Genomic DNA, 13,244 nt, shown 5'->3' on the forward strand with positions numbered 1-13,244 from the left:
GCCAGTGATAGTACAGGCACTGTTATGAAATTGAAGCTGTATTCATAGAAAGTGCTAGATCAGACATATTGGTTGATCATATGCTTTAGTCACTGACAAACACGTAGTATTAGAAATGATTTGTAATCCAAGACTATAAATAGTTTGGATTCTTCTTTTGTTTTCTGCATTCAATATATCTGCTTATAACTGCCATCTTGTCTTGTCGTGTTTTGCTTAAGAACCAAACTTTAGTGATCGTGTCTTGTCGCTGCTATTTTAGGATTAGAATAGTAGAGCTCCCTAACAGTATATATTGAATCCGCCTTTGGATCTATCTCTTGGCTTCTAACCATGGGCGATATTCCAATGAACGAAGCTTTCGGATCTGGTGTGCCGCAGGAGTTCTCTGGGCCCACACTGGATCAAATTCAAGCATTTATAAATCAAGCCGTGAGTCAAGCTCAGGACTTAGCAACCTTACGTCACCAAGAAGAATTAGCTGCTACTATGAGAAATCATGCCGACGAGACCGCACGGCTACGCCATGAGTATCAGCAAATAGTTAATGGGCTCACTGCTCGCCTGGACGGAATGAACGTTGCGCCGCCGCATCAACCGCCTCCGCAACCCACACTCCCACCGATGCCATTACCGCAACAAACCGTAATTCGGAACATGGAACCTAAGGCATCTACTCCGATTACCGTCGTGCCGTATGACGGAACCGATCGTGCAAAGCTTGAGGAATTCATCGCTTCATGTGAAGGGGTTTTCTTACTTGCACCAAACTCGTACCCTACAGATCAAGCCAAAATAGTTTTTGTAGGACATGCTACTAGAGGCTCTGTGAACTCTTGGTATAGGGCTTTGTATCAGTCTAGGATCAGTGATCCCCTAGTCAGTAGTATGACTTTTATAGAATTTAGGCAAAAACTTAGAGCAGTATGGGGAGATCCTCATCTCCAATTGACTTCTGGAACTAAGCTTAGAGGCCTTAGTCAGAAAGGAAAGTCCCTTGCTGACTATAATGCATTATTCTTGGATCTACTCAATCAATCGGGATATACTGATACAGTAATGGTCAATCAACTATATTTTGAAGGTCTAGTAGAAGGAATTCGAACGAGCCTGACCACTGGTCGGGAGCCGCTACCCAATACTTTGGAAGGCATGATGACCGCTGCTATGGGTGTAGACAGCTTATATCAAATCCGAAAGTTAAAACGGGGTAACGATAGTCACAGCTCCAGCCACCATATCAATAATAGTAAACACAAATTCCAAAACAAACAAACCCCTGGAGGAAATCAGCAAGACCGTGGTGTGTCATTTACCCCTTCAGACACGGATAATTCTGTGGATGACCCGATGGATCTCGGTCACATCTTTGATAACAATGGAAAGATCAAGCCTGAAGTCATTGAACACAGACGTAAAATGCAACTATGCTTTTACTGTGGAAACAAAGGACATCAAGCGAACAAGTGTCCAAAAAAGGATTTATCTGCCAACGGCCAAAGGAAAAGTAATTTAAAAGGCAAGGCGTCGGCATGATTCATGCCCGTCAGTCGACGCCAGATGAAGGGCTACCTCCCGATAAAGCTAAATTACATATTTCGAACGAATTCACCTCCCACTCATTAGTCATTAAAGATCCGAACACCGTAAACCCACAAAAATCCGATAAACATCAACCACCTCATTCATTAAAGTCATTTCCTTGTCTCGCTCTACCGGTTATAATATCACAAACCCCTAATAAGGACAATTCCTGGCATAGTATGGAAGCATTATTAGACTCAGGGTCCACCAACAACCTCATAAGCAGTGCCGCTGTAAAGATCTGGAATCTGGAAACATCACCAGCAGATTATGTCAAACAACTCCGTGGCGCTGATGGGAGAAACTTCTGTACCGTTACTCGGGAATGTATTGTAACACTTAAGATCGGAAATCATGTAGAAACCTTATGTCTTGGAGTTGCAGAAACCCCAGGAGTACCTCTTGTCTTGGGCAGACCGTGGCTGAGATATCATAATCCTACTATAGACTGGTCGGATGACACTATAGTACTCCAGTCAGCAACTTGCCAAAACTCCTGTGTTCCCAAGGGAATTAGTAATCGTATTACAGTGTTACGATCCACCCTGGTAGATGGGAAAACAGATTCATTCTTGGTTATATCTGAAAGTATGGGTATTCCAGTACAGTATAGGGATTATTCGGACGTCTTTTCTAAGGAAAAGGCCGATATATTGCCCGAACATAGGAAATTCGATTGTGGAATCGAGTTAATTCATGATGCTAAATTACCTCAAATGAAGAGGATTTATCATCTGTCTCACGATGAATCCGAGGAGTTACGGCTTTACGTACGAGATATGGAAGCTAAGGGATTCATCCAGAAATCTAAGTCTCAGTTTGGAGCTCCAGTCTTTTTCGTACCCAAGAAGGACGGGACGAAACGATTATGTGTGGATTACCGAGATCTAAACGAAATTACGGTAAGAGACCGGTATCCGATACCACTGACTAAGCAGTTAATGGATACGCTTAGTAGCAGTCGTATTTTCACCAAGATAGATTTGAAGTCCGCTTATCATCTTGTAAGAATCAAGCCAGGTGATGAACATAAGACGGCTTTCAGGTGCCGCTATGGACATTACGAATATAAGGTCATGCCGTTTGGACTTACCAATGCCCCGGCTGTATTTATGAGGTTAATTCATCAGGTGCTACACGATTTCTTGGATGTTTTCGTGGTGGTATACTTGGATGATATCCTAGTCTTCTCTGCAGATGAAGCCGAGCACGTACAACATGTGCGCCTCGTCTTACAGCGTCTAAGAGACGAAAACCTATTTGCCAAGTTGGATAAATGTGAATTCCACCACGGATCAGTAGAGTTCTTGGGGGTAACAGTTACTTCTAAAGGATTCCGCATGGCGCCTTCTAAGGTTAAGGCTGTAGCGGAATGGCCAACACCGGTAAATTTAAAACAGGTTCAGTCGTTTATTGGCTTTGCCAATTTTTATCGACGGTTTATCAAAGATTTTGCCAAGGTAGCGAAGCCCTTGACAGATCTGAGTCAAAAGGAGACGCCTTTTATCTGGACAGATAAAGAGGATCTAGCCTTTAAGTCACTACGTGATTTAATAATGTCAGAACCAGTATTAGTACACCCTGATTACGAAAGGCCATTTATAGTGGAGACCGATGCCTCGGATTTTGCAATAGGAGCTGTCCTCAGTCAGCTACAAACCGATAATAGGAGACCACACCCGATTGCCTTTGTATCGCGGAAACTTTTGACTGCTGAAAGGAACTACTCCGTATATGATAAAGAACTTTTGGCTATAATATTTGCACTAAAAGAATGGAGAGCATATCTATTAGGTGCTAAAATGCCAATCCAGATACTCACGGATCACGCAAACCTCACGTACTTTGCTCAGAAGCAAGCTCTTACTCCTCGTCATGCCCGGTGGGCCGCTTATCTAGCCGAGTTTGACTTTTATCTAGTCCATCGGCCCGGGAAGGCAAATGCTGCTGCAGATGCTCTAAGTCGACGGAGCGACTTCATTTTAACGGGGGAAGAAGATTCGGAACGTAAGACACAGGTCGTGATACAACCCGAGAAATTTGCAGATATGCAATTTCAAATAATTCAAGATGACAGCTTCTTGCTCTTATCAACTACTGATATCGACTGGCGAGAGACCGTCATAGACGAACATAGAAAGTTAGAGATCCTCAGAGAACGTCATGACTCAAAAGCTGCTGGTCATTTTGGTATTAGTAAAACCTATAAAGCCATAGCTAAGGAGTTTCAGTGGCCTGGAATGTGGAAATATGTGGAGGATTACGTCAAAGGATGTGAAACATGCCAACGTAATAAGGTGTCACGGCACTTGCCATACGGCTTATTAGTACCACTCCCCATACCAACCAAGCCATGGGCATCTATATCATTAGACTTTATAGTAAAACTGCCAAGGAAACGGAACTTGGATTCTATTCTGGTAGTAGTAGATAGGTTCACAAAGAACGCCTTCTTTATACCTTGTAAAGAATCAATCACGGCTCAAGAAACGGCTGAGTTATTCTTTACCAACATCTTCCGCCAACGGGGACTTCCGGAAGAAATAGTGTCAGATAGAGGACCACAATTTAAGTCAGCATTCTGGAAATCTCTATTTAGAATCTTGGAAACTAAGGTTAAACTCTCCACGGCTTATCACCCACAGACCGATGGTCAAACCGAACGAGTAAATCAAACCCTGGAACAGTATCTCAGATGCTTTTGCTCATATGAACAAAGAGACTGGGTAGACTTGTTACCGTTTGCCGAGTTTGCTTATAATAATGCCACAAGTGAAAGCACGGGCCAAACGCCTTTCTTCGCTTTGTACGGATTTCACCCTAAGGCCGACTTTTTGACCGCCACACCTACGGAAGATCAATCCGAGAACCCGCAAGCCATGGATATAGAATCCAGGATGAAGATTATCCATTCTAAAATAATGGAACAGCTGCACAGGGCTCAGGAGTCTGCTAAGTTATATGCCAACAAGAAGCGAATGGATCATCCTTTTAAAGAAAGAGATCTAGTCTGGATGTACACGAAGAATTTAGCCTCGGATAGGCCTAGTCTGAAACTAGATTATAAGAAAATAGGACCCTTTAGGATCAAGGAAAAGATCAATGAAGTAACTTTTCATTTAGATCTACCACCAGCATTACACATCCACCCGATAGTACATGTCTCGTTATTGGAGCCATACACATATAGTAATATTCGAGGACAAGTAGATACTCAGCCAACAATCTTGCTAGATGGTGTAGAACCGGAACATCAGCTACGAAACATAATTAGGTCGGAACGACGGAATAATCACGTGCAGTATCTGGTACAGTGGAACTCAGCTCAAGTTTTTCCATCTTGGGAGAGCTACGACAATATGCAAGCCTGGAAGAATGAAATCGAAGAATTTCATCGTAAAAATCCAAAGATGCCTCGAGCTGCTGAGATAGTTAAGGATTTGGAAGAATCTGACTCTTCCAGTGATGAAGGATCAGAGTACAGTTTATCTGATGATGATGAACACGCTGCTCAAGGCGTTGGTCATAGTGGTAGCACATATAAGGACAAGCCAATCACTCGACAAAGGAAAACTGAAGCTAAACAGAGCCCTAAGGAAGGTGAAGCTAAACCAATCGATAAAGAGAAAGCGCCTGTGAAAGGAATGATGACTCGCAACAGATATAGGCAACAAGAATCTTCAAGTAAACATTGATATCAGAAGGATATAATCTAAGATGAGATTAATCCTATTAAGGGGGCATGATGTTATGAAATTGAAGCTGTATTCATAGAAAGTGCTAGATCAGACATATTGGTTGATCATATGCTTTAGTCACTGACAAACACGTAGTATTAGAAATGATTTGTAATCCAAGACTATAAATAGTTTGGATTCTTCTTTTGTTTTCTGCATTCAATATATCTGCTTATAACTGCCATCTTGTCTTGTCGTGTTTTGCTTAAGAACCAAACTTTAGTGATCGTGTCTTGTCGCTGCTATTTTAGGATTAGAATAGTAGAGCTCCCTAACAGGCACGATTGCCATCGCGGAAACACAATGAAGAAGAGCACCCGGATCCACGTCCCTACATCTTGAGTGGCTGTTGCGCATGCTGTAAGTGATGAGGGAAAGTTCGATGGATTGCACAGTCTGGTATTAATCGCAACTTTTCATCTTTCAGTGTCGTGCTGTGTCGGTCTCATAGATTGTTGCACTCTGTGCATGTTGTTCTGAGGGACGATTGCCAGCAATTGCTGGTCAGTTGCTACAAATGTAAATATTACTGAAGCTCACGTTGGCCTCTGCTACTACTTGAATACACGCTATATCATGCACTGGATGTCTCTACTGTTGCCATCAAACAGGTGCTGCATCACCACCAAAAACAGTACTGTCAAGCTTCGGTTCAACAATCTTCAGCTGCTTAGGGCGTCGTTGAGAATTGAATAATTTTCCAATTAAATCGTAACGCGTATCCAAGACTTCCGTCGCTTCACACACATCTCGAGCCAACCTCACATTTTCATCGTCTTCGTGCATTTTATGTGAATCCCAGCTTATAAACCTCATAGATAGAAATATCAGGATGAATAAGGAGGCTAGCCAGCAATGCCTGGATATGTCCAAGAAGGCATTCGAGTCGGAACATGATACAGCAAAGGCCATCAGATTGTGCAAAAAGTCATTGAATCTGGTTGGGGACGCAGAAGAGAATAAAGAAGCCCATAAATGGCTGGAATTTCTCGAGTCTCTGACCAAATCCACGAATGGAACTCCCTCTCGAAGCAATAGCACTCATAGTGACAATATGGAGGACTCATCATCATCATCGACAAGAAAACGACCAACATTCAACTCGACCTCGAGCGAAAGCCTTAATAGTGGTAATAATACTAGTAGTACGCCCACTAGCACCTCATCTTCATCGACCAATGCAAACGGCAAATCGTATACAAAGGAACAAGTGGACGGAATCAAGAGGATTAAAGATTGTCGATCAAGAGGTGACTTGTACGCTGTGTTGGGTCTAAGGAAGGGTGAATGTACAGATGATGAGATCAAGAAGGCTTATCGAAAGGTAGGCAGGCACCTTTTGCAACCTCTTCACGTTGCGTATGTCGAACATGATGTTGGAGTGTCTCGATGAGCTGCCGTTTGGTTTGTTATCGATGGGTGTAGAACAGTCGCATATGATATGTCTGTGCTCTTATGCACAATGTTTGAACAATGTGGAGGTGTCTTTAAACTTTGGAAATTATTTGTCGATTGTGGCAGAAACGACTCTTTGCTCAAAAAGAATCTCAGACTTTCTGTATCTCACAAACCAAATCACCTTAGTTGGCACTCCTCTTTCATCCAGACAAGTGTGGAGCTCCAGGAACGGATGAGGCTTTCAAGGGTATGAATTTGGTCGTCGAACAGTTGTTTTGATCCTGTCCTCACACTGTTACATCGCTTTCAGCAATTGGAAATTCGTATGTAATACTGTCAGATGTCCAAAAACGAGAACGATATGATAGATATGGTATCGATTCAGACTCTCGATCAGCAGCAGCCGCAAACCCAATGGCAGGATTCCAGAATCGAGACTTTGAATCCGAAATATCACCAGAAGATCTATTCAACATGTTCTTTGGTGAGATGGCTGGTAGTGGAATAGGCGTCCGCTCATACTCGTTTGGAAATGGAGGACCACCATTTGGACAATACCGTACACGCTTCCCAAATCAACGACGCTACCATCAAGAGAACGTACAGCAACATAATGGACCACCGCCCACTCGACTGACCCAATTCTTATCCTTTTTGCCATTAATTGCCCTATTCTTATTCTCGATATTATCCAACTTTATGTCAAGTGGTATTGGATCTGCACCTGAAAACATGTTCTCATTGTCGAGAACATCACAGTTTTCATTACAGAGGGCCACTGCAGCTCATAGTGTGCCGTATTGGGTAGAACCTACTAAATTTGTGAAACAGCCTAATGTCAATGAACGTGATTGGAATCGCAAGATACGGCAAGTTGAAGATGCTGTCGAATACCATCATTTAAGGTATGAAGGGGTTTTCGCCGTCTGTATGCAAAGGTCGTGTCATCTTGGGATCGCGCCTTTTGGGATACTTTATACCAATTGTGAGCTGTCAGTGTCTTTGCTAACCAACCCTCCGAATTATAGGAATCTTCAAATACAATGCTCGAACGAACGCGAATTCCAGAGGCAGAAGATCATGTCGGCGAGAGGATTATGGAGGGCAGATGACGTTAAACTGAGAGAGGCTCAATCAATGAAACTGCCCAATTGTGAAGCTTTAAGTGCCTTTGGCCGATAGCCACTTACAGAAGTTTGGCCTTATACCCTCTTTTGTAAGTCGGTTGTATAGACATAAAAACACGATCATATAGAGTAAATCAGAAACAATTTTTTGTAGAAACTTGCCCCAAACGCTTTGCGATGCGACATGTACGATCTCGCATAAAACATACAGAATTTGAAAAGGCCAAATAACTAATATTCGTAACCTGGCTGCGGGGCATCCAGTCAACGCAAAGTGCAAGGTTTTATTCCTCGCCCATTGACCAGCTCACTGGCAGACAGAGACGTGGCGTGTGAGCTTTACACCGTCATTTAACTGACTCTGCAAATCTACCCCTCTTTTCATCAGTTCCTTTGTTGCCAAAGTTCATCGAAATGTGTCATTGAAAATGTTGAGCAATCTGACAGTCGCCCAATCCAACAAAGAAGTCACACAGAGGTAGAGCGGTACGTGAATTCGATTGTCAGTCAGACGCAGCCGTCACGAAAGCTATCTGTCTCGTACATTGCAATCTGCGTCAGGTCATCAAGGACATCTCGCACCGCGCGTCACAGACATGGTATCTCAATTACCAGTCTCGACACGAAATCCATGAGTCTGGCGTGCGATAATGACCTCTTCAGGTACGCTTTGTATTGGTCTGCTGCTTTTCTTCAGCCTCTTTTCTTCAATTTCCCAGCAACCAAACATTTATGCCAACACAATGGTATCATACGGAGGTAATGTCGGGGAGGACGACAGACTCAAGAGAGGGTCGTATTGTGACTTTGAGCTGCTCAGTTGCGAACAACTGTGGCAGTCATCTTGGCAAGCTTAAGCGTTCAATGCCAAAACATAGTCTATACCGCATGGAGCGTCGAGTCGCTGATTTGGAAGCTATCGTTGAGCCGGAGGATCGAGTTCATACTCGTTTAGAATTGCCGACTGGTATATTCGCAGCTCCTCGGCTCACTGATATGCTGCCATTCAGAAGAAACTGGTGATTGGTACTGTTGGATGTTGGGTGTATAAAAGTGGGTCTTAGCATTTTAATCCTCAAAATTCACAACATTTATGCTTGAGACCAACGAAAACTACATCTTCCATTAGCTACGCGGTCATTTTGGGAATTCAAATATGCATTGAAGGATTATTTCATTTCTGGAAATTATCGTTTCGTTTTGTGTTTGCTGTATGTGTCTTGCTTGTGGACGATTCAGTGTATAGAATATGATCCATTAATAGCACTATCTGAAATTTTAAATGCATGCAAGGACGATAAGGAAACAAGAACGATTGCATGAACATCCTCACAAACCTACTTGCCATCCTCAAAAGTTAGCTGTAAAGTTAGAAGACACTGTTGCAACAGTGGAAACGGCGTGTAAAACCGGGAATCTATCCAATTGATATGAGATCTTAGTTTTTCTTGTCGAGATTCGTGTTCGGTAGTTGATGGACATGTCAGTGACATCCAGCTTTGGCTCGAGAAACAAGCCCGAGACATCGGACATCAGATTTCATTATGGGCTTATGTTATTGAACGTGGGACTGTTGTGGGGACGTCGAGTTTAGGTTATGGGAACCGATTCTTGTCTATTTGTAAACCACAAGGCAAATGTGAAAGTCAAGCCCTTGATAGGTTTAGTGAGCCTGTATTATTGTTGTGGGCACAGAAGTTGGTATTGTCACTAACTGCCAAGAACCGACTGAAAAAGAGCATCGGTGGCAGTGCAGCGGCAGTGAGTAGGTCCTGTTTTCTACAGAGTATTTAAATATCCGGAGAGTCTTATGCTCAATGTACCGTGAGAATTCAGGTGATTTCCGCGTGTCTATCTCTCGCACGTTCTTTTCTCAAAGTTTTATGGGTCTGTTGTAGAATTGTGTGCTCGATTTAGCAATGGCAACAACGACGCAGGTGTTCGAGCTCAAATCAAAACACCACCACCTAATCCAGCTTTGCCCCAACCACTGCTACCAGCTCCACCTGGACCGGTAGTCCATCCTCAGAGATTAAATAGAGTAGCGAGTAGTTTCGGTACCAGAAATCTACAGCTGCTCAACATCAGGTGAGTGTTGCCCAGAGCATTCGACACAAAAATACAAACTATGTCACCCATATCACCTAGTAGCAAATCCACCAGAAGTCAATATAAAACAGTTCATGCATCGATATCGAGAGTCAACAAGCCTTGACGAAAGTGGCTTGATGGCCAGGCTGAACAGAACAAGATGGTTTATCACGATGCTCAAGCGGGTACTGGATGCCAATATTGGCGATGTGAGGAAGGTGATAGCTGCAAATTATATGGCGAAATCGATGCAGCTCGACGAGGTATGCAGCTGCTGGTGCTGACGACCGTACAGTACTCAAAACTCTGGCCAAAATTCATGATGTCGCGTGAGGTACTGGCCAGATCAGTGTCGAGAGATGCTTTGATGAGGTGACGTTACTGATGGCTCTGAAAAAATCGGAGGCGTTATCGTCGTACTTGTGGGAATCGTTCGTTGTAAATGGCGAGTCCGTAGTGACTTACTGGTACTTTGGCAAACTCGTCGACGAATTGAAGGAGACCTGGGACGGCTCTCGGCATGGGATCCTTGTCTTGACGTGTCACGGTTCCGATCTAAAATCCACATAGTTTCATACGTAATAGCTCCATAATCACGTATCCATAATAACATCTTTGCCCTCATCTCTTTCAATTTTTTCAACTCTTCAAGTCATCAACATTTCTGTCATCAACATGAACACAATGTATAATAGGTGGATCATACGGGAGTGGCAGCAGACTCGCGAGAGGGCTGTGCCGTTGACTGTCAGTTGCTTCGGGTTGCTGGTAGCAACAAGCATCAACTTGGCAGATTGATCTGGCAGTAGTCCTCCAATGCTGATCGAGCCGACGAGCAACAAATTAATTCTAATTCGTGTTCTGCTGTATATACGGTGTCATCCTCTGTTCATTGACATGTGCCGCTAGCAGAGGAAATTGTGAATTCGTGCTGTGTTGGGTGTTGAGATGGAGGTAGACGAGATCTAGTTGGGAGGAACCAATCAATGAAAATACCCAATTTTGACCTTTAACCGCCTTCGGCGCAGGTGTTCACCTACGTGGACGGATGATAGTTCTACGCACTTTTGTTAGCGACGGGTACAAATCACGACAACATAGAAACAAAAAAAGTCACATTCAAAAACCCAAATGCATAAAATCGAATGATTCCAAAGATTCGTGAAAGCTAAAGTAGTATTTCTTTCCAAACGATACAGAACAAGCAAGAAGGACCACAATTAATAGTCATGACCAGGTATGTCTTCGATTTTCATGTTGGGGATTTCAGTAAATACACGTCGAATGATTTCAATTCCTTCATTCAGTTCGTCTTCAGTGATACAGAGAGGAGGAGCCTAGAAAAGAAGTGTTAGAAATCACGGCCAAAAAATATCGAGGAACGCCATTTGATACCAATCTGATAATTGTCCTGTGCGTGGGCTTGCATAATAAACCATAATGCTTGAGAAGAAGAGAGACGTGCCATGCAGTCTTGTCAGACTTGGTTTCGTCAATCACAATGGCGTTCAAGAGACCTCGGCCACGAACTAGTAATTGTGATAGAATTGTGTTAGATACCCCTGTGCAAAAAAATTGCTGTTGACATCACTATCTGTGTAGTGTCAAGCACATACCAGTCTGAATAAGCGGTGATTTCATAGCAATCAATGCGTCACGGAACTTGCGACCCATGAGATCAGCCTAACGAAAAGTTTAGCATCAGTCAGAAATCGGAGAGAAAAAAACCCCCGACAACGTCTTCAAAGGACTCACGTTCTCAACCATATGCTCATCCCTCAACACCTCCAATGACGCAATAGCAACAGCAGAAGCCAATGGGTTACCACCATAAGTGGAACCGTGTTCTCCAGCCTTGATACAGAGCATCACATCCTTGTTTGCTAGAACAGCAGCGACAGGATACATTCCGCCAGAAAGTGCTTTGCCCAAAATCAACACATCAGGTTTTACATTGTCATGGTCCACAGCCAATAGTTTGCCTGAGCATTGAGTAAGAGTGAGATACGTGCACCTTATGGTATGCAGACAAAATGACACTATCTACAATAATGTACTCGTGACTCCTCATACCTGTACGTCCCAGCCCAGACTGAATCTCATCAGCAATAAACAAGACATTATACTTTTTACACAATGCGTAAGCCTTGCTCAAATACCCATCACTAGGAATAATGATACCGGCTTCTCCTTGAATAGGCTCAACCAAAAAGCCAGCAACATGATGTCCATGTGCCTTCAAAGCAGCTTCCAAATCATCTAGATTATCATAACGAATTGCTCGACCAGTGACTGGACAGACACACCCGATTTGCGGTACGAATGGACCGAAATCGTTGGTTGCGTCTTCGTCTGTGCTCATGGATATGATGGATATGGTGCGGCCGTGGAAGTTGTTTGTGACTGATAGAATTATTGCTTTTCCAGCTGGGATTTTTTTCTGTTGGGAGGTGAGAGGAGAGCGTGTCAGGGTTGAAAAGCACCAAAAAGCGACCACCGTTCCTCGCAATGTTATAATACCTTCATGTAACCCCATTTTCGAGCGAGCTTTAATGCGGTTTCAACACCTTCAGCACCAGTATTCATAGGTAACACCATATCGAATCCAAAATACTAATGAGGAAAGTACGTTTCAATACCTCGATTCTTTTTCAGATCCTGCAATAACACATGACACACACACACCTCAGTCACAAATTTGGCATAACGACCAAACACATCATTATAGAACGCTCGAGAACTCAAAGCAACTTTACTGGCTTGATCAGTCAAAGCCTGCACGATCTTTGGGTGACAGTGACCTATAGGCGAGAAAAAGGAGGTTTAGACAGAGTAACAGGTGTCGGACCTCGAGCACAACATACCTTGATTGACAGCCGAGTAGGCCGATAAGAAATCCAAGTATTTCTTGCCCTCAGGATCCCAAACATTGACTCCTTTAGCACGCGCAAAGACTACTGGAATTGGATGGTAGCTACAAGCAAAAAATAATTTTCAAAGTCAGCACAACCCACGTCGAAACAAGCTTTGATCTGCAGCGACAGCGAGAGAGCGAGAAAAAAGGGATCGAGATTGAATGTAGACTTACTTGTGAGCAGCATATTCACTTTCCAGATCCATAGCTTCCTGAGTTGACACATGTGCATGTGCATCAGATGAATCATGATTGCCGTTCTTGTGGGCCATGCTGCCGTTCGACTTTACAGGAGATACGGGAGGAGATGGAGTCACCATCATGGAGGTCTTCTTGGTTTCGATTGTTTGTTGTTCAGTGAGCATAGTTTTTTGATATGACCCTCCAGTGCGA

At 43.4% G+C, this 13,244-nt stretch overlaps 3 protein-coding genes across 3 annotated transcripts; 2 read left to right on the top strand and 1 right to left on the bottom strand.

Annotated features, from left to right (window-relative positions):
- Positions 1–333: 333 nt before the first annotated feature.
- On the top strand, positions 334–5,279 carry SmJEL517_g00640 (uncharacterized protein; the record flags this gene model as incomplete). Its single annotated transcript, XM_031166569.1, has 2 exons — positions 334–1,507; positions 1,627–5,279. 2 exons carry the CDS (start codon positions 334–336, stop codon positions 5,277–5,279), a joined length of 4,827 nt encoding a protein of 1,608 aa, XP_031027333.1.
- An 874-nt stretch (positions 5,280–6,153) lies between these two features.
- SmJEL517_g00641 (uncharacterized protein) lies at positions 6,154–7,901 on the top strand (the record flags this gene model as incomplete). The annotated part of the gene is made up of 4 exons (XM_031166570.1): positions 6,154–6,645; positions 6,906–6,966; positions 7,030–7,624; positions 7,748–7,901. 4 exons carry the CDS (start codon positions 6,154–6,156, stop codon positions 7,899–7,901), a joined length of 1,302 nt encoding a protein of 433 aa, XP_031027332.1.
- A 3,256-nt stretch (positions 7,902–11,157) lies between these two features.
- CAR2 (ornithine aminotransferase) lies at positions 11,158–13,216 on the bottom strand (the record flags this gene model as incomplete). The annotated part of the gene is made up of 9 exons (XM_031166571.1): positions 11,158–11,274; positions 11,333–11,466; positions 11,554–11,620; positions 11,693–11,919; positions 12,011–12,377; positions 12,458–12,550; positions 12,623–12,738; positions 12,802–12,911; positions 13,026–13,216. The coding sequence occupies 9 exons, from the start codon at positions 13,214–13,216 to the stop codon at positions 11,158–11,160; spliced, it is 1,422 nt and encodes a 473-aa protein (XP_031027335.1).
- Between the last annotated feature and the right edge of the window lie 28 nt (positions 13,217–13,244).

Source organism: Synchytrium microbalum (genome assembly GCF_006535985.1).
Source record: "Synchytrium microbalum strain JEL517 chromosome Unknown SmJEL517_scf0002, whole genome shotgun sequence".
In the NCBI taxonomy this organism is placed as follows: Eukaryota; Fungi; Chytridiomycota; class Chytridiomycetes; order Synchytriales; family Synchytriaceae; genus Synchytrium; species Synchytrium microbalum.